The 22,135-nt window shown below is 39.7% G+C and overlaps 1 protein-coding gene across 3 annotated transcripts in view; it reads left to right on the forward strand.

Annotated features, from left to right (window-relative positions):
• The first annotated feature begins 467 nt into the window (after nucleotides 1–467).
• Nucleotides 468–22,135, forward strand: part of BOLL (boule homolog, RNA binding protein) — a 38,064-nt gene continuing 16,396 nt past the window's right edge. For 2 of the 3 annotated variants that reach the window (XR_011141848.1, XM_068948230.1), the window contains exons 1-6: nucleotides 468–597; nucleotides 6,395–6,535; nucleotides 10,534–10,625; nucleotides 13,026–13,080; nucleotides 16,127–16,202; nucleotides 20,512–20,639. Coding sequence is in view for 2 of the 3 variants with exons in the window: in XM_068948230.1 (XP_068804331.1) it covers nucleotides 580–597; nucleotides 6,395–6,535; nucleotides 10,534–10,625; nucleotides 13,026–13,080; nucleotides 16,127–16,202; nucleotides 20,512–20,639 (510 nt within the window). In the remaining variant the exon portion in view is untranslated. Of the gene's footprint in view, nucleotides 598–1,043; nucleotides 1,402–6,391; nucleotides 6,536–10,533; nucleotides 10,626–13,025; nucleotides 13,081–16,126; nucleotides 16,203–20,511; nucleotides 20,640–22,135 lie in introns of those variants that run through there. The other variant, XM_068948231.1, reaches the window with a different exon arrangement.

Genomic DNA, 22,135 nt, shown 5'->3' on the forward strand with positions numbered 1-22,135 from the left:
GCACCTGGCATGTGCGAGCGGGACGAAGCGCGCAGGCGGCAGTTGGGGACGCGGCGGCAGGGGCACCGCGGCCCCCCCGGCCCCGGGAGGCGCCGAGGCGGCCGCCCGGCCGCTGACTGACAGCGCCAGCAGGTGCCGGCCATGGCGGGGGGCGCCCGGCCGCGGCGGGGCAGCGGCTGCCCGGTCGCCGCGATAGGGCCGGGGCGCGGGGGCGGGGGGGGGCGCGGGGCGGTGCCGGGCGCGGGGCCCGGCGGGGGCAGCCGGCGGCTGCGGCGGGGCGGGGAGGGGGGGAACCCCGCGGGGGCGGCTGGGTCCCTCCCGGGTCACTTTGCGCCGGGCTTCGTCCCTCAACCCTGGTATCAACGCGCGCCTGGGCCCGCTCGCCCCTCAGGGCCGCCCCCTAGTAGCCGGGGCGCCGGCGGTTGGGCTGCTCGCTGGCCCCCGCCCCCCGCCCGCTTCCCGGGCCCGCCCGATCGCCTCCCGCCGCCCTTCCCCCGCGCTGCGCCGCCGCCGCCCGCCGAGGAGCGAGACGCGTGCCGGCAACGTGCGGCGGGGCCGCGGGGCCGCGCCCGGACGCAGATGGAGCCCGACGGCACGGTGACGAGCGGGCCGAGGCGGGCGCGGGGTAGCGAGGGCGGCCGGGCCGGGCCGGGGGGAGCCGCTCCTGCGGGAGGGGAGGGGAGCGCGGCGCGGCGCGGCGGGGCTGGGCAGGGCGGCGCCGCGGCCCGTCCCTCGCCCTGAGGGGCCGGGGCGAGGGCGGCCCTGGGCACGGCCCGGCCGGGCACGGCTTTCCCGCCAAAAGCGCGCGCGGGGGGAGGGGCAGCGCGCGCCGCCCCCGCGCCTGAGGGCGGTTGGTGCCGCCTCAGAGGAGCCGGGCGCGGGCGGCCTCGGCCCCCCTCGGGGCTGCCCGTCCGCCCGCCCGTCCGCCCCCCCGTGCCCTAAACGTGCGCCCGACGGCGGCTGTGCTGCGGTGGCGCCCGGCACAGCCCTTGGGAAGGCCGTTTTGTGGGAGAGGGCGGCGGCTGTCGCCTGTAACGGCTTGGGGAGCGCAGCCGGCCTGTGCCGCAGGGAGCTGAGCGCTCCCGCGCGTTTCCTGCAGCCCGAGAGCCGCCGCCGCCGGCGCCTCGCGTTGAGATGCGGCTAGCTGGGGTGTCCCAGCGGAGCCGCTGTCCTTTCGGCACGTACATAGCTGCAGGAGCAACACAGTAAATACCTGGGAGACGCCGATGACTTAACTTTCGACGTTGTAAGACGGAGGCGGTAAAGAGAAGGAGGAGTTTTATCGGAAGGTGGAAGCAGTCCCCTGGTTTTGCGTGGTTTCGTGTAGCGGCTTTCTGACCGTGGATGTATTCAGCATGAAAATAAAAACTTGTCAGTGCTGGCAAAGAACAGTTGCCAAACGTACTAAGTCAGGCATAGCAGATCTGTTGGATTTGTGTATATACAGTGTTTTAAAAGTCAGATGATGAAAACTTAAGTGAATTTTAAAAAAAGCATAAATGCACGAATGATTAGGCAAGTGATAGGACCTTAGCATAAAGATCTCTTTTATCCTGTTTTCTTACTGCTACAATGGCATTAAGGCAAGGAAACACCGCTTAAGCGAATTGTCAAAATGCAAGTTTCAGTGTTTTTTAAAAAGTCTTTCTTATACTGTATAAGAGAGTTCATAATTGATGTGTTTAATTACTCATTTCTTTTTTTTTTATGTGAGGCACTTAAAATTCTTAAGACTTGTGTAGGAAAGTGAAATGGGAGATCTTTGAGATAAGGAACACGTTTTTTGTTGTGGTGTCAAGTATTACTTTCGTAGTTAGATTTTAATAATGTATTTCTAAGCACAGTCTCCAGATAATTACAGAAATAAAATGGTGTGTCCATTTTAACAGATGAAGAAAGTAACCTGCTTCATCGTCCTTCTAAGGTTGCTCTCTACAGAAGACTTTCTTTCTTCTAAAGCTTTCAGGACTGTGGGTCTAAGATTGTGTCACATGCATGTGCCAAGAGCATCCAGTGCAGCCAAAACAAGGTCCAGAAAGGGCTGAGGAGAGCTCTCCCTGTTTCTCATTACTAAAGCAGTTTATGAACAGAGAGAGTTGGTGGCAAGCAGAGGCCAGGACGCTGTATTTTCCACATTACCACTATCTACTTGAGACTGGTGAATGTAATATTAGTATATAACAGATGACAACTTCAATTTCGATAATTTTTTTGGGTTTTCTTTCCTTTCTGAACTTTGCAGGAGATGGAAAAGTCATAGGAAAGACTAATCTCAGTACGGATAGTGTGAGGCACACAGTGCTCCCATAACAAGGGGCTGAGGATAATAATAGTGAAGTTGTGTCTGCACACCACAGGTGATGGAAATGACTTTCTGAGGAGTATTGCCCTTTTGATACGAGTAGACCGCCAGGATTTCAGTTCAAGAGAGGAAGTTCATGCAGCTTTAAAGTATTTATAATTTTATGTTATGATGACGGTTATCTTACTGAATTTGGACCTGGTTGTACGAGATCCCTCTCTTGCAAGGTACCGTTGTGACGACCAAGATTACGTGTAGAAAGGAATAGTCTACATTAAAATGTAAAATGCTTTTTTCTTCGGGTTAGACGCTTACTACTGACGTTACTGAGTTTTGTTCATACTAGTGCAAAAAATGCAAAATCACTTGACCCTCAGTGAACGGTACATGTTTATCACGTAAGTAATACGTGATAATTGCTAATAATTGTGAGTTATTTACACAGATGTACCAGAGCCACAGGCACTTGGAAGTTGGAAGAATACTTCAGAGGGAGGTATTCTGTGTGTGCCCTGTTCTTCTTTTTTTCTGTAGCCATTTCATTTTTCACAAGTGTCAAAATCCAGTGGACTGCGTGGGCATGGGGCTTTGGTTTGACCCAGTATGGTTGCTCTAATGTAGGATTTACGTTATCTGGAAGGATTATGTTTAAAAGGATTATGTTACGTCCCTTATTATGGGATTCAGATTGAATGTAATTTTTGCGCAGAGAAAGATGATCACTCCTGAACAGAACACTGTGTGCTGTTTAACATGTTAAACAGATTTCAGAACGTAAGCCAAATTTTGTTTAAAAATATTAGAATTTTTGGATGAGGCCTTTCAGTTATCCTTTCTTGAATCTGTAGATGCTGGGAATAATTTACAGTAGTAGGTCAGCTTTGCCTAGTTTGTGTCAGGTTATTTTGTGAATGATTGGCCCTACCTGTGAAGATTGATAAGCTGTAGTATCAGAGCCTTTGCTGGTACGCAGCAACAGATTTGGAGCCGCTGTAGTCCACGGTTCGTGGTATCTCCTTCTATCTAGGTGTATATATATATTGCTGTTTACGTTATTTCTTCTTAACGCTCGTTAACTGCTGAATATCCATCAAATTTAGTCGTACCACAGTGTATTTAATTAGCTGAGTGTTGGGACAAGATTTGTGTCATCTAAAAACATCACAGCTAGTCACAGATGGGAGAGGGAATAGTATAAGTCATTATCGTTGCCTAAGAATCCAAAGAGCAGTGCAATTTAGGGAAGTACAAGATTTTTAAATCCTTGGATAGATGAAATAGGCCTTCAAAATACAACACCCACCAGTTCGAAGCTGCTTACTACATCAGCTGTGTTTTTCACATTGAATCGGTCATCTTGTCACCAGAGCCTCAGCTAGACTGGTAGAAGAGGCTAAAACATTTGTTGTATTAGCATATTGGTATACTTTAGCCTCTGTACGTGTTGCAGACTCCTTTATTTAAATGAGTATTAAACCAGAGGGTAGATGAGAAGCACCCTTCTGCATCCTCTCAAAAAGCAATTTAGAGTTATCAGAGGAGTTTTCTCCGTTCTTGGTTATTTAGAGGGATATATTTAAGTTGTGGTTACCTGTAGGTTTAACTGTTAAATTGAGAACCAGCCAGCTGTTATTCAAAACCCAGGCACGGCAGAAAGACTAGATTGCTAGGGTGCCTGAGAATCGGGGGTTCAGATGTTGTATTGATGTCAACTCCCCAAGAACTTTACCAAAACAATGAAGTTTAATTTTAGAAAGAATTAGTGAGCTCACTCAAGTAAGTGTTCCTTCAGCACAAGGGCCTAGCTATTCTTTTCTTGTTGTGGTTAATAACCGTTCCTCTAGATGGCGAAGCTGAGCATTTCATGTCGTAGCAGGTACAGGACCAGCCTGCTGCTAGCTTAGAGGATTTAGTTATTTATAAAATAATTATCTGTTTATGTTGAAGCGTGGTGTTTCTTTTACGTTAAGAAGTTTAATATTCTTGGCTTTATGCTTTCAATCGCTCTGGGATAATATTCCCTGCAGGAGGAAGACATACTTTATATTGAATAGGTCGGGTTAAAGATTTGGATTTTTCCTCTGCCACAAATGTATATGTTATAGTAAATTTGGAAAGGGTTTTATCTTCCCCAAAACTAAACTGGCATGGAGTAAGCTAGATTTATTGTCTTTTAGGTATCCGAAACAATGACATTAAAAATTAGCCATAGTTAATAACACTAATTCTCAGGTAGCTATGGAAATATCAAATAATTCTAGAGGGCTTGCAAGGCAAACAAAATACAACTTTTTTCCTAACATTCCTTCTCATAATTGATCTTTCCCTTTCTCCCTTCACTATAACTGTCTGCCTTAAGCCTTCATTTTTATGTGTGTTCTCCCAAAGACAAGGGATTTGGTTTTGTGCAGGAATGCTTAAAAGCAGAGATCAGAAAGTGCTGCTCACAAGGGCAAGGTGCTATCTTGTGAATAGATGAGACCAATAAAATTGGGAAGTAGAATAGTGTAAATGAATGGGAGATTCTGTGAGAAGACCCATTTAAGAGGACTTCAATTTCTGCTCTAGTTTCCTGTGGAAACTAGAAGATAGGATACTGCATGAAGTGGAAAGAAGTTTGTATTAGATGCAGTAGCTTTCTAATTTTAAAAAGTGCTTTCCTGTCTCTTGTCTTTTGCTTCGCAGCTACAAATTTTAGCAGTAGTGCTATGATAGGAAAAAATATGGAATCCTTTCAAATGCAGTAAAGGAGCCCAAGAGCCCCAGATTCTTAATTCTGGTTTTTACTATTCTGCTTACTATTATATCATACTATTACTCATATCTGTACCTTATGCCAGCTTGTTGTGGTTCACTTTGAGCTCCTTCTTTAGTTGTACTGTCTGGGGTGCTACTGTCCAGATTTGGTGTGGGGAGGGGAAGGAGGAGAAGGGATTGGCAGGTTTCATACACATGGTGGAAAGTATATTTTTATTTTTCATGGAAAATATTATTTCAGGTCATCAAGCAGATAGCAGAGTTTTGCAGAGTAAAATCACAGCTGAGAATAAATTGATTCTTTCTCTTCCAGTACAGAACACAAGTAAACTTACAAGTTTACTTGAATGCAGCAAAAATAGTTTTGAAGCCTCTACTGCAATTCTTGTTAGAGAAGTTAGTGTTCAGTGCTAGGTGGCTGCTTTGCAGCTGTCATCTCAAAGTTAGGTTTGACTGCCTAAGGGCAGCTTAAGTAATGTGTCCTGAAAAGATTTTTCCAATGACATGAAAGTCTGTATTGTTTCACTATTCATAGATGTAAGCATGATGAAAGTTAAAACGTCAAGCAGACTTCACTAACGATGGTTTCACGAAGTTCCAAACATGCTGCGTTCCTCTCCCCTACTGGGGCAAGAGCATTTGGTTCCTCTTTTGCAGAGAGAATTTCCTTTAGGGTCACTTTGCGCTGTGTGTATGGACCAAGTGAGTCTACTGAACTGGAGTCCTCAACTGCCTTTCTGGTCAGACGTAAGGAGCGCCTGCCCCCATGTTGGTTTTACGTGATGGGATTATGGGTGCTCAGTGTGCAGAAAATCAAGCCCTAGCTATTGCAGCAAACAACTTTATAGATCTATGTTTGGAGATGCACGTTGGAATTATGTGAACTGCCTGATGGTGTCTGACTTAGAGCCTTTCCATATAGGCTTAAAGTAAGTGGCCTGTAATAGCTATAAATTAATCTGAAACAGAAATCATAATTTAGGTTTCATACAGCTGGGTGCTGTGCAAGCATAAGAAAAAAAGAAGAATTAGGGTTTAGTCTCTATGTAATTCAGAATGATATTAAAAAATAAGTCAAATTTCAGCTGTGCAAACAGTGAGTATTTTTATTCAAAAAGTTACTGAAATGTTTAAAACTAAGCTTATACATTTAAAGGTTTTGCTGAAGTGGATACTGAATAAAAATAAATGTGGTTAATGTTCACCGCTATACAGCATTCGCTTGGTCCCCCAAAAACTCCAAATGTGTCTTCTGTTTAAAATTTTTTGATTTAAGGGCTTATATAATATAAGGTATTGAAAATTTCTTTGAAAATATTTTCTTTCAATCAGCAGACCACAAATCAGATGCAAACAGAATCTCTATCTCCGTCTCCCAACGCTGTGTCCCCAGTGCTTTTGAATAATTCAACCAGTGCCCCGAGGTTTGGAACAGTTATTCCTAATCGCATCTTTGTTGGAGGAATTGATTTTAAGGTATTTTTTTTTTGTTCTTTTGTTTTTTTTTACTAACTTTGCTTCTAACTGATATTTTATAACTCTATAAAATTCAGTAGGAAAAATGTGAGAGAGAAGTGATCATATGTGTGTGTGTTCAGGTGGTAAGAGGCTTTCACTGTAATGTTTCAATTGATAATAGAGACTGAAGCTTTAAATCTTGACTTGCCTAATGTTGTCGCTAAGTTGACTATTTGTACCCTGAGCTGCTATAAATTACTGATATGCTGGTTCTTCAGAAATGTTTATTCTTTTCAAAGAAGTCCTTTGTAATAAGCAGGTCTAGTAGAAATGTATGTAGAATTTCTTTATTGCATATAGCATTGAGTGTAATTTAATACACCATAAACACACTATTATAGATTGCAAACATAAAAAATATCAATAGCTTCAGTTTGTCCAGCCCTTTTTCTTTCAGTTCATACAAAGAAGAAACTAAAAAGTGTGTATTCTTCATTTTTCATAGTCATTTTCTTAAAGTAAATGTTTGTTTTAAATATTAAAGTTCCTTTGGGCAATTTGCTAGTACTGATCTTAACTCTTAGACTGCATGTGCCTTTGCATATGCTCTAAAAGCTTTAGATGTCAGCAAAAAGTGGGCCATTCTTATATTCTTCAGTCATTTTGAGCATTTGTGGTGGGATATGCACCGGACCTTTACACCAGCTGCGCTCGCTTTTCTTTCTTCCAGCTTTAGATAACGAGTTTAAAGTCACTGACTTTTGCAAAACATTCTTGGTCTGCTTAGCTGTTCCTTTGTGCCCACCAACAATATCTTCTCTGCCTTAATCCTCCTAGGCTGAGGACCTTTCGAGCACTGACTCAGATGAAGAGGAGAAAGGATGACAGTTTACTCAGACTATCTTGCATAATAAATACAAGAACTTCCAGGATCTTCTGGCTCATTTGGCTGAGGCAATTCAAATGGAGGTTTTCGTAGTTCAAGAGATGTTCTACAAGGTCTTCAGTGTATTTGGGCTTTAGTAAAGATGCACAGTATCTCTTTGTGTTGATAGTAAGCAAGTTCCTAGTGCTATAAAAAGACCTGTCTCACTGTTTTGTCTTCACTGAAGTTTAAAAGGTTGAAACGTTATTTTGTGCAACGTATTAGTATTCTTATTAATCGTTATATTTACTGTGCATTCTGAGGGATCTCTTAACTTTCTGGTTCAGTTGCTGAAAGGTCAAAATCCATTTAAGAGTCTTCAACATGTTTTCAGAGACACAGGTATAAAGCATGTGTGCTTGTATCTGTAAACGTTAACAAGATAGATTTCGTTGGGAAAGGAAGTGGAAGGGATGAAACCTCTGTAGTCATTTTAGCAACCTTTCCATTTATTACAACTCAGATGCCTTAAGTTTTTGTTGAAATGCAGGATATGTATCTGTCGGTCTTGGATTGTTTTTTTATCAGAAATCTGATGGCCAAAGAGCATTGTTGGGTTTTTCCTTTATTTTTCTTCAAAGGCTCCTGTTCAAGTTAGCTGAAAAAGATTCAAAACTAGATGACAATTTGTGTGTGAGTGTGTTTGAAAAATGGACGCTTCTTCCCAAAAAGCGATCTGGTTTTCAGTCTTTTATCTCTTACCATTTTGCCAGACACTTCGATTTGGTTCAGCACCTTTAGCAATGATTCCTATTTGTGAGAGAAAGCATCTCGCGTCTTATTTCAGTGAGAGAAATGGACTGTTAAAGCTGTAGGAAAAACTTAAATTTACAGTTGGGTAACTTTTCACATAGATCTGAAGCAATCTTTCTTTAGTGTTGGATGCTGTGCATCTTTGACCTGAATGAAGGCTCAACATTAGCCTTTCTTAAGAATCTAGTAAGCGCCTTTGTGTCCTGTCATGAGAAGGAAAGGTCTCAAATCCTGAATTTTTTTCTGGCAAATCTCTAGATACCACGCTTGTGGACGTGCCTATGAATCTTTGATAACAGTGTTTTCTTCTTATTTTCCTTCAGCAATATACTGTTCTGCAGATAAACCTTTGAGTTCTGAAGTTTATGGTCTTGTGTATATACATTCTCCACATCCTGTAGGTGTTGAATGGAACTTTCTGCATTGATCACAGACTTCAGGGCTCTTTGGCTGTGCCTCCGAGTATTGTAGGTTTTAACAATTTTTATCATAGATTCTTTTTCTCATCCTGGTGAAGCTGCACGTAATATTTGCAGCTTACAAGATTGTGGTTGAAATAATCTCCCAGAAATGAGGAATCTTGCCTATAGGGCTTTCATTTCTAAGCAGATAAGTTCCGGTATTTAAAGGAGAAAATGTTAAGGGAAGGATAAGTCTTACTCTGAGTCTTTTGTACGCTATAAATGCTTTTAATTGCTCAATGATGTGAGAGTGCTTTACCTTATATAAAACAGTTTTACAGTGTATGCTATCAATTGTTTGGCTGAATTTGTGTTCCTATATATACAGACCTTTATGCTTCTGTTCAGGTGTCAAGTGTGATCATCCATCCAGGAGAGTGGTTCTGGACTCCTTTCACTTTTTTTATTTTATTTTATTTGTTTTTTAACTTTTCCATGGTTGATAGTTGCTTGGGGATTGGTGCAGGAAGTTTTCAAGGAGAAGAGATGATTACTGAGGTTTAATGAAACATTGAGGTGCATTTTGCCTGTTCAGATCAGCTCAGGTTTGTCATTACTCCCCATACTTTAAGAGCGGGTGTGTATTTTCTAATGGTATCATGAAAACTTGAATCAGTGAGGGAGATTACGCAGTCTTCTACCATCAGTGCTTTCTTCTGGACTTAGAGCTTTAGCAAGCCTTTTTTACTTTTTTTTGTAAAAATGTCTTGAGAGTAGAGTTATTCAGAAAATGTGTTAACATAATGCTCTTTCCAGTTATAAAAGTTACTTTAACTTGAGGGAGGGAGGGTTATTTGTTTTATTTTTTTGTTGTTGGTGAGATTTTTTTTTTTTTTTTAACCCTTCTCCCTGCCTCCCGAAGTCAGATAAGGCTGATAAGCTTTGGATGTGCAAGAGAAGATTTTGCTAAATTGTATGTATACATTTAAAACCAATAAGAAATGAGCTACTTAAAAGTACAATAGTACTTCTGGTATACTTCCTTAAAATAAGGAAATATGTAGATGAATATAGAAGTTGCTTGAGGTGTATAGAGATCCATACACTTCAGCACACTTCCTTCCAGCACTAGGTATAGTATTAACAAAGGACGATCCAGAACAAAACACTAAAATCCATAGTGTGGATTTCAAGAATACAGTGCCCTAAACACCACACTAAGCATTGTTAAGGAAAACTAATTCACGGAGGGCAGAGAAAAGTATTCACGTAGTCCAACTGTGCATTTTCTTCAGGTGCTTACATCAGGAACAGTTTCCTCCAAAAGTATTCAGCTCGTTCTCCATTAAAAGCACCTTTTCTTGCCTGATTTGTGATGGGGAGTTCCATATGGGGGGGTCTCGTTCTGTGTGTCCAGGGTCTTATATTTAATATACTTTAGAAAGAAGGATCACAGTGTTTTTACAGACTTGATCATTAAGTCTTTGTGACTTAATGATGGTTTCTTTTGTGTGACCTGTGCGTGTTCTTCGTAGAAGCCTACGTAACTCTGATGTTTTGAAGCTCGAGAACATCACAATGATGTGTTTCATATTGTAAACTGTTCTAATACATAATTTATATAAACCAAAATTCAGATGTAGTTAACTTGCTTCACTAATCTTACCTATAAAGGAATAGTTGTTATCTAAATCCACTAGCATACAAATGTTATTATTTTAGTGGGTTTCTAGCATTACTGCTGAATATGAAAATGGAGGAATTAAAAGATGAGGCTGTTCTCTTGCTCTCTTACTGTAACATGTGTACGCGCTCGTTCTTTTCTTCCCCACAAATTGCATCAAGGATTATAATCCGTTTGTGGTTAACTTTATTCAAAGGATATTCATTGATTGTCTTTGCAAACCAATTTTTCTTCTCTTGATTTACTTTACTAGACTAATGAAAATGACCTAAGGAAGTTTTTTGCCCAGTATGGCTGTGTGAAGGAGGTGAAGATAGTAAATGACAGAGCTGGAGTTTCAAAGGGGTTGGTATAGTAGAGTAAGCATATTGTAGAAGTTGCAAATGTAACAGAAAATGGACCGTAGTAAACTTGATTCTGACTTTCATAGCTCAGAATATTATTATGTCATTGATAGTCCCAATTATTCTGTACCTGCAAAAATCTGCTCTTAAACATCTACATAGAAATGCCTTCTTAATTTGCCTAACTGTAAAACTGTGTAGTTATATCATTATTATGTAAGATAAAGCAGTGTATAATTAGGAAAAAATGTTAATAGTCCTTCCTGATTTTTTTTTTTTTTAATAGCGATACTAGTTTAAATAGATAATCCTAGAAGGGTAATTTGAATACTTAAACTATATATTTCTTCTTCTGAGAGCCAGTGAGGAAGGATGTCTGAAAATGAAGGAAGAGGTGAGAGACATCCGATTATGCTGCTACTTTGTGTGAAGATTCTGGGGACAAGAACACAGGGGACAAATCTGGGAATAAATCATGACTGCAGAGAGGGGACTAAGACTGTAAATAAATGATGAGAAGAGCGAAAAGCCAAAGAGTAAATTTGGAGAAAGATTAAGGCTCGTTGGGGAGTAAGGTCACTGTTAGAACCCAGAAAATGCTGAAGGCAAGCGAGTAATACAGGGAACAGTACTGCGACAGAAATCTAATGGAAAGAGAATTGAAACAGAAGGGAATGTGCATGAGCCTTTTCACGTATAAGGTACATTCTCTTAGTTCAGAAGAGCTCTTGAGAGCAGAAGGCCCATGATGTCTGTATCTCATAATTTTAGTACCGTCAGTCGTTAATGTATGTCAGTAAATTGCACCCTGAGCTGCAGGTCTTAACTGCATAGAGTATTCCTACATGGCATGTTGGGCTTGGTCCTGGTCCCAGTTGTGTGCCCATGCCTCCTACTCTTCTGCTAAATTCAAAACAGTATTTGAGACTTACAGTATACACGTCCATATAATAAAATAATCCAAGAATATCCAGTTATTACACAGTTACAATTACTGACATACACTTTGCAATAAAGATATCAGAAAAGAACTGCTTTCAGTGATTTTTTTTTTTTTTTTAACTGAAATCCAAGCACAAGCCTGATAGGAATGAGTTTTGTCACTTGTCCAACATAACCTAAATTTCTGTATAATTAAGTCTATTAGTTTATTGTCCAGATAGCATATAGAATGGAAAGTCTTTGTAGGTAAGATCCCAAGTCAGGAAACTAACTTCTGTGGTCTTTGGATGTGGAAACGTTTCCAGACTTGGTTAGAGAAGGGAATATAGCAAAGGCCCAGAGATTTAGTGGTATAGCTGGTCCGAGTGTTACTGAACCTGTATACTAAAATGGGCATGAAAATGCTCACAAGGAGTGATGATATATGTATTGCGAAATCTGATCTGCAGGCTGGAATGACAGAGGACTTTTTGGTAGCTCCTGTAGTCTGACCCTAAGAAATGAGCACACAGACCTAAGAAATTACGCACACAAAATCATTAAAAGGCTTCATGAAAGATTTATTGAAATTTCAAGAAGTTAAAGCCCATTTTGAAGACATTTCAAATTTTTCTGTATGTATGTGTTAACAGCACACACTCTTAGTGGAATAATGAGATACTTATTAAAAATATAATTTTTCAATTTACTACCGCATTCATTGGCCTAGATTTCTCCAGGGATGATTTGAGGGGTTTGGGTATAGCAGAAGTTCAATGTAGAAATAGCCTGTTGAATTTGTTGCAGCAGTTAGAAGGGGTATGGTAAAAGAGGAGTACTGTGTCATAAAATATGAGACTGTTTTGTCCTTGAGTGCGCCATAGTACTCAAGTGATACAGTACACAGTTTAATGCTAGTCATGTCCTATAAAAGAATAATTCACAGATGAGCACTGTCTCAGCACTGCTACTTTTTCCGAGAACCCAATTTAATATTCTGGGTAGTACTTGTAGAACTGTAGAGCAGTCACAGGTGTCACTGACGTGGATGGGAGCTATGCTGTGAAGATACGAAGTGCAGTATAATAAAAAAAAATCGTATTCCAAGTGTCTCATCTTGGACACCCATAACTAATGAGAGCCTCTGATCAAAATCTATCTGATAGAAATGAAGGAATTAAAGACATATAGACATACACTGAGTAATGAAGATAATACAGAACGTTTTGAGTAGCTGTTTAACTGAGCTACTCGTTCACTGCATGGAAACAATAGCATACGATCATGTATTTAAACTTATCAGAAGGCAGATTATAACAGGGATTGCCGTTGTTTCTACAGTCGTTATTTCTAAATAACTGATTTTGTTCCATCAGTTTACTTTTTTAATGTCATTTGTACTATATATATAAGCATTAATAGGCAATATAAATATGAAAATACGAAGTCCAGAGACTTAGCTCCTATGATTTTTATTTAGGTATGGCTTCATCACTTTTGAAACCCAAGAAGATGCACAAAAGATTTTACAAGAGGTAAGCAATATTCCCCATTATGATTATCTCTTAAATGAAATACTTAATTTCACAGTAGTCACCCCATTATGGTTATCTCTTAAATAAAATATTTCATTTCACGTAAGTCACTCAGTAACTTGGTCCTGTATTTGCCAGGTAGGTTTGGTCAGGTTTGCCAGGTAAGGTTGGTCATTATGCCTTTTTCATCCCACATAGTTAAGACAATGGCTCAGACAGATCAAAGGGAGGATTTATGCTGCGATCTTCTGGAACTGGAGAAGGGACTTGTCACCTCATAGTTGAGCTCTAGACTTTGACAAACATTCTTTACTTTCTCATCCTTTACGTACTCCATAAAGTAGTAGTTCTGGTGCATGCTAATTACTCGTTATCCTTCACAATTGCTTTAATATGCTTCAGTAGAAAATTTGTCATTGCGAAGATTTTGTGGGGAGTTGGGAAGGATAACTGCTGTCTTTTATTCTGACATGCTCGATTGTGAGAGCTGACATCACTCTTCTTAGGAATAATTAGATTCACTTGAGAAATCTTGAAGCTCATTTTATGTCACGTAATTGTTGCTTCTGCACTTAGCTAGGTTACCATTTTAATGTTCTTAACAGAACCTTTCTTGAGATAGGGGTCATAGTTTGGCTCCTCACGTCTTAATGTTTGAAAATTTATGTTCCATGGTCTGATTGGAATTGGTTGGATAGGTCTATCAGTCAGGACCTGTTTATATACATGAAGGTATCTGAAAGAAAGAAGACCAGAAAATAGTACCCGAGGCTTGTAAATTGTCCTTTCCAAGTGTAAAGCTGTTGAAAATGTTGAGAAACTGAACGGGTGTTGAAATTTTGCATATGAAAATTAAAAATAACGGGACATTTTAAATGAAATCCTCATGAGTGCTTTTAAAAAATATAGGTGTGTGGAGCTTAGAAGAACAGAGAGAGGAAAATAGGAAGGAACTTCCCAAGTCACCTATTTTTCTTTACCAGTTTTTGTTGTCTGTGTCCTCTATAAACTATGAGAGTACCAATGATTCTGAGGACCATTTTGAAAAAGGTTTAGCGCTTTTCCTCTGTTGTGACCGGAAGGCTGTTGACTGTAAAGCCTTCCTGGTGCCTCATTCAATGATAGTAATGCTTTTTTTTTGTCTACTGAAAATATCTTGACTTGGACATCCTACCATTGTATCACCTTTTTCACCAATGCGCATCATACTGCTGTCTCATATTCATTCTACAGTCAATTAGTATCTAGGTCTTTCTTTCTCAGATGCTTTCAGTTGATGAGTTCCCAAGCTTTAATAACTTATTTTGCTTTAAATGAATGATGTTTCATTTTGTACTATTGAATTTTATCTCATTTACATTACTGGTGTCTTCAGGGTCATCCTGTACTTTTTGTATGATATTCTGATCATCATCAGCGTTGATTTTTGCCTCCTACTTTTGTATCATCAGTAACTTCTTCAGCTTTTTTTTTTTTTTAATGTTCTAATCTATGATGAAAGTGTTAAATTGGATAAATCTCAAGAACAGACCTTGAGGAGTTTCACCAGCATCTTCTTTCCAGCCAGATACTATCACTTCTAACGCTACCTCTTCCCGGCACAGCTTTTCATATTCATCCCTGTTTTCGCTAGAATCACTTGTAATTTCTCATGCAGTGCTGTATTAAATGTTTCAAAGAAGTGCATAGACATTAGATATTTTTCTTAACTGAGAGTCATATCTATATATATATGTATGTATATATATGAAAGCAATCTAAATTCTGATGGATCGTATCAGTGAAAAAGATTGTGTTGGGAAGGATCTTCTTCTTATAGCCTGTGTTGGGAAGCAGTTTGACCGAAATGTTCATCTGTTTTTCAGGGGTTGCTCTATGTTTATTAGGTAGGTATGTTTGCCCTCGTTAATACTTTTTTTTATGAAGACCCAAATTCAACACAATAGTTTAGCCTCTTCCTAGTTTTTGATTCCAAGGGTGGGACTTTGTTTTACATACAGGTGTTCAACCATTTTGCTAAACTGGGCCCAGATGAAGAAAGTATTTTGATTATCTAACTATTGTCCTTTTGTTGGATGAGATTTCTAACTATATTTCTGTCTATATTCCTCTTTAAGTTAAGTCATAAATTGTCTACCTACTACAGAAATTACAGCTCTAACAGTGAAAACTTAACTGTAATATGGTAGTGTTTTGCATACATACTCTTATGTAACTATTCATGGTAGCAGACCTTCTTATTCTTTTAGGTTTGACAAAGCAGTATTAAAGAGAGTCTGATAGCTTAAAAAAAAAAAAACTGGTTATTTGCCCTCTTTGTTCTCATTATATTAACAGTACTGTGCTTATTTTGAGTTCCAAAGAAAGGCAAAATTTTTGTTTTATTTACATGGCGTATATGACATCTACTTTCTATTATATGCAAAAGAATTAGAAGACAGTGTAGTTCTACTCTTCTGTAGCTAGCGCTTTTTGAGTTCTTCTGCTACAGTTCAACTTTACTGGTATATTTGTTCTAGCCTGCTTTTATATTTTGTTAGCCTGGATGCAAGTAAGCTTTAAGGCAGTCCTAAGTGAATATGAGAACTTCTGTATTCAGTCCTTATAATCTGGTCCTTTCCATATAATTATTTGTTGCTGTCATCTTTTACAAAATATGTCGCAATCATGAGAAATGAAATTTCATCTTTATACTTGAAATTGTCTGTTTTTGTACACATATGCTTTTATAAAAGCACTAAATGCATGACTGCATGAGGACAAACGTAAAACTAAAAACTAACAATGATAGTTATCCATTGTTAGTCAGGAGGCTCCGTTTGGAGTAAAGAATATTTGAAATTACTTTTGATTACATGAAGTCTAAGGTTAGGATAGAAGAGGAGCTATTACGGTTTTGTGGTTTTGAGGTACACTGCAAGTAAAAGGCAGGGGAGGGGTGGAACGTACTATGTGGCTTGTCTACTTTTGATTTTAATTTCTTGGATGCCTAGATATATGTAGAAAATACAAATACTGAATGCCGTTTTTTTTTTTTTTTTTCTAGGCTGAAAAACTTAATTATAAGGATAAGAAATTGAATATTGGTCCAGCAATAAGAAAACAGCAAATAGGGATTCCTCGTATGTATTTTCACTTATGTTTGTATGTTATGTATGTAAGTGTGATTATGAATATAAATTTTTAACCAGAATGTGCCTAGTCTTGCACTGCTTTAATGCTGTGCATGGCATACACGTAGAATAGTCAGTAGGGGAGGTAAATACATACCAGTGGAAGTGTTCTAAGAAATAGATAGATGATCTTTGGTTCTTTTATCTCTTTTAATGTGTTCTTTATATCATTTCTTGGAAAAAATTATATATCTAGGGTACAAGCTGAATGGAAATTTCTCTCTTGAATGATGGTATGCCACTTACAGTTGCCAGGCAGAGCCTCAAATCTAAACGCTTAGGTAGACTGTCCTCACAGATTCTACAAGATAGAGAGGGTTTTGCTGATTGGTTGATTGGGTTGATACTGATTTTGGATGAGCAAAATCTCTCAGGACTGTTGCACCTTTCTTTCTATAGTAAAAACTGTAAGGAGTGGATGGTTGTAGTCACTGCTTAGTTCTTACAAGTCTTTGTTGTAAGGTAATGGCTCTGGGTTCCTTCTCTAGCAAAGTACTTAGGCTGAACGTTTATATTAGAGGAGTATTGAAAGTTTTCTTTGCCGCATGGCTGTTCTTTATTTTGGGTAAGTATAGTGGCAAGATGTTCTTCTGGGGGAGACCTTTGTATTATACAGATTTGCTTCTAGAGAAGATACCCTCCCCATCTGCCAGGGGCTATTTTATTTCTGTAATACACTGCTGAAAATTCAGAACGTAGATCACCGCTTGCTAAGATCTAGCAATTTTTTGACTGAGCTGTGCATGCTGTTTTGTTATTCTTCAGTAAGGGCTGTATATCCGAGACGTAACTTGTACTTGCCTTCAGTATTAGTTTTTGGTATAGCTTGGAAGAGTTGAAACAAACCTTTGCTCATCTTCCAATTGAGGACTATACTGAAGAATTTTAGTTGAATTTTTAAATTTTCTTTAGCTGTTGATACTCTCACTTTATTGATGAGAAACAGTCCATGTGTACGTTAACGGTGTTGCTGTAGATGCATTTTTCACTCAAGACAGAACATATTTCCCACTCCTTTCTCCTCCTCATATGTATGGGTACGTCCTTCTCCCTTCTAAGCCAATGAGGTAGCATTTGCCCAGGGGAAACGGAGCGCTTGGTTCCAGCTGTACAGTTTCTTTCCTTTAGAAATTATTCAGCATGATCTCTGCTCTGTCATCATCAAGGAGCTGTGCATGTCTTCTGCTGTGCTTTGTTTCCCTGTCCATCTCTGACTTGGACTTTCCCATTGCATTGCCAGATTTTTAGTGGTGTTTCCTTCCTCTGACTCATGCTGAACATGTGTATTGATTAGAAGAGGGGGGCATATCACTGACTGTGCATTTTAAGTCTGGGACCTAAGGAAATGGGGGGGGGGGGGAAAACCTTCAAAACCATATTCTGAAGGCAGCTACTCAGTCCTTTTGAGATATCTGTTCTTGTAGTCAGTACCAACTGGTCCTGTTTGACTCTGCCACCTCCAGTTCAAGCCTACGGTAGATCTGTGGTACGTGATGAGACTGACGTGTAGGAGTATATCCCAGGATCTGATTTCAGTATATTTGTTCTCATGCTCAGCCTACTAATGTAATCACTAGGATGAGTAACACTGTCTTATTGCAGCTCCTTTTGAGACTTGTGAAGCCAGAAAACCTAGACTCGCAAGTACCACTGTAGGGCTTGTGCTCTGTTGTATTTAGTAGAGTTGAAGGAATAGTCCCCTTAGTCTCATTTATTGCTGTCTTCTCCAGTGCAGCTGAAATCTAGCACCTTTCTTCCTCTAAGTTTTACAATTTTCAGCTCTGCTGTCATCATACTACCTTTTGTGCTAAGATTTGAGCATGTTGGGAGGATCACTATTTTCACAATTAACACCGTGCAAGTCTGACATACGAATAGAGTACGCTATGCCCAGTGGAGTGTTTTTTTTTTTATCAGCTCACTCACCAGCAGTTACCTAGATTCATTGTGAGGAGCTCCTATCCTTTGCTGACTCTGTGAGTGTATGAGTTTTTCCTTTTCTTGTATTGTCCGGGGTGGTCACAAATGCAGGTGTCAGAATCAAGACAGTGACAGATTGTTTATCCAGGCTGTGACTGGTAGGGGCAGGCAATGTTTCTGTGTTACGTATCTCAGTGGGAGCAAGCAGCTGCCCTAAGGTTGTGATCAGATATCCTAAGCTTCAGTTTAGGGGAGCAGAAATAAAGAAAAAAAAAAATCTTCAGCCTTAGGTATCTAATATCCCATGTCTTTTCCAGAAGTGGGTTGAAAATCAACGTTCAGGTACTGCTGTTCCTCACAGGCTTTTGAATAGGGCCTTTTTAAACAGTTCAACCATGTTCAGTCCATGAGTTTTAAGGGTTCCAAGACTACTACCCAGCCCTTTGGGAAATTCTCCCCATTGTGGAAAAGAGGTCTCCAGTCAGCACACCTGTGGTGGTTGTGCTGTTTCAGGTTGCCCAGGTAAGAGAAGACAGCAACTGAGAAGGAGAGGTTTTATGCTACTCTTCCTGTTCGGTGCAAGTAGGGGCAAAAATAATGAAAGTCTGTCTTGACTTGGAAAAAACAAACTTTTTCACCCACAAATTAAGGTTGAAACTTTTGGCTCATACCATGGCACCCAGAGTTGAAGAGAAAGCCATAAGAGCATCTGCTTTTCCCTTACTATGGGCCAGGAGCATCATCAGGGAGATTCTGCTTGCTTTTCTCCAGCACCAAGGACTATGAAAATGAACATTCTGAAAACTGCGAAGCACAAATCAAACTTGAACAACTGGAAGAAGAATAACTAGTTGTTGTGAGCTGGGAGAATTTTAGATAGCTCTACCTCTCCCAGATTGTTTTGTTTTTCTGTCGTGGTGGGCTTGTTGGGTTTGATGGAGCATGTTGCCTTTCCATTTGCCAGGGAGATCTTCAACAGAAGCAGAACATTCTGTGCAACGTACTTGGCATAGTGGACTGGATTTTTGGCCAGGGTATCCTGTTGGCGTCTCCTCATTTCAAATGCCAGTAACTACTATTCTAGTTTTCTTGCTGGAACTGAAGTATTCCAATTATTCTCAGGTCCATTTTAAAGTTAACCTGACACGGGCCATTTTGGCCTATGACCTTCCATTGTATAGTGCTTTTGCTTTATTGTATTCAGGAGTCCTCAAACTTTTGTAGGAGTCGGCCAGGCTGTTACCATCCATAAACAGCCTTCTTGGTCATTCACTTAGCATTCTAGTCATCTCTTCAGTCTTGGGCCAGTACATAAAATGGCATTTCCGGGTGGCAGTTACCTTTGGAAGGAAGATGAGAAAACTAAAGCCTGTTCAGTGATCTTTACATTGTGTTCTTGCTGTTTGAATTTTTCCATGGTATGTTACTTTTTAATGTGATTTCAAGATTCCTGTTTCAGTGAGAGATTTGAATTTATTTTTACTGTTGATTTTTTTTTTTTTTCCAAGAAGTCTCATATATTTGAAACTGAAACCTGTCCTCATGTTTGATATGAAGCTTCTAGAGAAACATGACAGTTGTTGGGGGGGGAGGGGGAGGTGAATTCTTGTTTTTTAATCCAGACAGAAATGAAATCTAGGTGATCCCCAAGGCAATATCTGAGAAAGTTAAATGACCTCTGCATTGGGATGGAAATCCTTTTATTTGAATAATGATTACTGTCAGTATCTGTTGGAGGGCTGTGGAGACGGAACTCTGCTTTGGGATCAAACCACACTCGGTTATAGCCCATGCAGAGATGGCTCCATGGCTGAAAGGTGTCCCTCTTGCTGATATCTGAATATTATTTCTTATTTCTACCAGACAGTGTGCCATCACAGAAACACACAATCTTTGTGCATTGAGAAACCAGGCTGCATTTTTGTAATGAAATCCTTCTGTTGTTTCTAGTGTTTGGATCCTGTTTCAGCTAAATATTCATATATGGAGGTTACCAATGAAAAATCTCCCACAATTTGAAGGTACCTGTGGACATTTGAAGATTCAAAAAAAACATATATTTGCTGGTAATTGGAGTTGTCTGTGTTTAGTAGCTGACATGCATGTCATCTTCTGCACTCCTTCCCATCTACCTGTGTTATCCTGTGACCATCTGCTTTCAAGATTCTGTGTTTGAGAGGGAACTGAGATAGCACTAGGCACACTCTGCCCCATGCTCTTTCCTTTGAGTGTCAGTTTCGGTTCTCTGAAGATTAGATTTCTTTTTTAATGTGATTTACATATTTAAAAAATAATATTTTATTGGTAAGCAAACCATTTTAAAAAAATTTAATTTCAGGATCTAGCGTAATGCCAGCAGCTGGAACAATGTACTTAACTACTTCAACTGGATATCCTTATACTTATCACAATGGAGTGGCTTATTTTCATACTCCTGAAGTTGCTTCTGTTACACAGCCGTGGCCTGTAAGTAATTTATTTTTGTATATTTGCTTTTCTGTGGACCAGGATCAGTCCAAGATATACAAGTCTCCCCTGTTTGGGGTTTGTCTAGCTATGCCCTTTTTCTTGATGGTTAAATGACTGCCTTCTCTCAGTCCATTCTTTTTTGTGTGTTTTTTGAAGTTGCTTAAGTTTGTTGTTCTTCTGCAGGGGCCTTTGCTTTGATGCCATTTTCTGAATAGAAACCACTTCAGAATCAATTGAGTCCCTACTCCAGAAGATTTTTTTTTTTTTTTTAACTAATACAGAGGAGTTGATCCTTGTGACCTTTAATTGACTCCATTATTATTCCTTTCTGAGTATGGAATTCTTGGCTGCAGTAACTGTTATGTTGAGGATGGGAGGAAAATTAAATGGTAGATCAACAAAGCAAAAGTGAAATTGAGGCATCTTACATGTACTCTTCAAGAGTACTCTTATTTTAGGAGGAAGATAATGCCATAGATGAACTATATCGTGTAACTGGGCTTGGGGAAATCGGACAGAATTATTTGTCAGGTACAGGAAGGTTGTCAGTGACTTTAGTTTTTTGAGAGAGGGAGGGATTAAAACACTGCATAATATACAGGACCAATGCAGAATATGCATCCCTATTAATTTCTGTAAAAGCAGCATTTGCTGAGGCTGTATGTATGAATGCAAAATCTCTTCACGTATTAGGAAAAATTCAATGGAATCTATTACTGCCCTCATCTCTCTTTTGGGAAAGTTTTTTTTTTTTTTATTTATTAGTCCATACTTGTTCCAGTAATGGTAGGTGTTTATTTTGGCACTGTAGAATCTTGTTCTCAGGATTTATTAACCTCTGTTTTAATCACTTCTATTGTAATTTTTAAGCTGTTTGCTCTTCCCAGGGGGAATGACATTTGTGATTGACAACCTCATAGTGCCCCGTCAGCTTTAGAGGAAAGGCATGAATACCTGTTTGTGTTTTAGAAAGCCTTTTTGTTAATGCTCAGTAGTTTTAGAGAACTTCCTCAAATCCTGCCTGTTGGAAAAGGCCACGAATATTTTTACTGTGTTCTTGTACTGAACTTTGGCACGGATGCCTTGGCCCAGGTCCATTACATTTCAAACATATACTGCTCGATGTTTCCAATTACAAATGGTACTGCCTATTTTGGTCTCAGTTCTTTACATACTCTTCACTTTCATTGTTAGGAAAGTATCTATATCAAGAATTTAAAAAACAGCGGCATTGAGGTTTTAGAAAGTGTGATCTATACTGAAGGTATTAATACCTTTTTGATTGTAGTTTTGAAATGGGTAACTTTTTAATGGTCTGAAATGAATCTTTTTTTTTTTTCCGTGTTGCATCCTGTGTTTTCATATGATGGAATGAATTAGAGTAGCATTGAGGCTGTTCTTTCTTAAATATTTGCAAGAATGAGGGAGTTTCGTGACATGGGGAATTACACAAAGTAGCTTTAACTGATCAAAACTAGAGGTCCATGGTCCTG

Source organism: Struthio camelus, chromosome 6, assembly GCF_040807025.1.
Source record: "Struthio camelus isolate bStrCam1 chromosome 6, bStrCam1.hap1, whole genome shotgun sequence".
NCBI classification, from domain to species: Eukaryota; Metazoa; Chordata; class Aves; order Struthioniformes; family Struthionidae; genus Struthio; species Struthio camelus.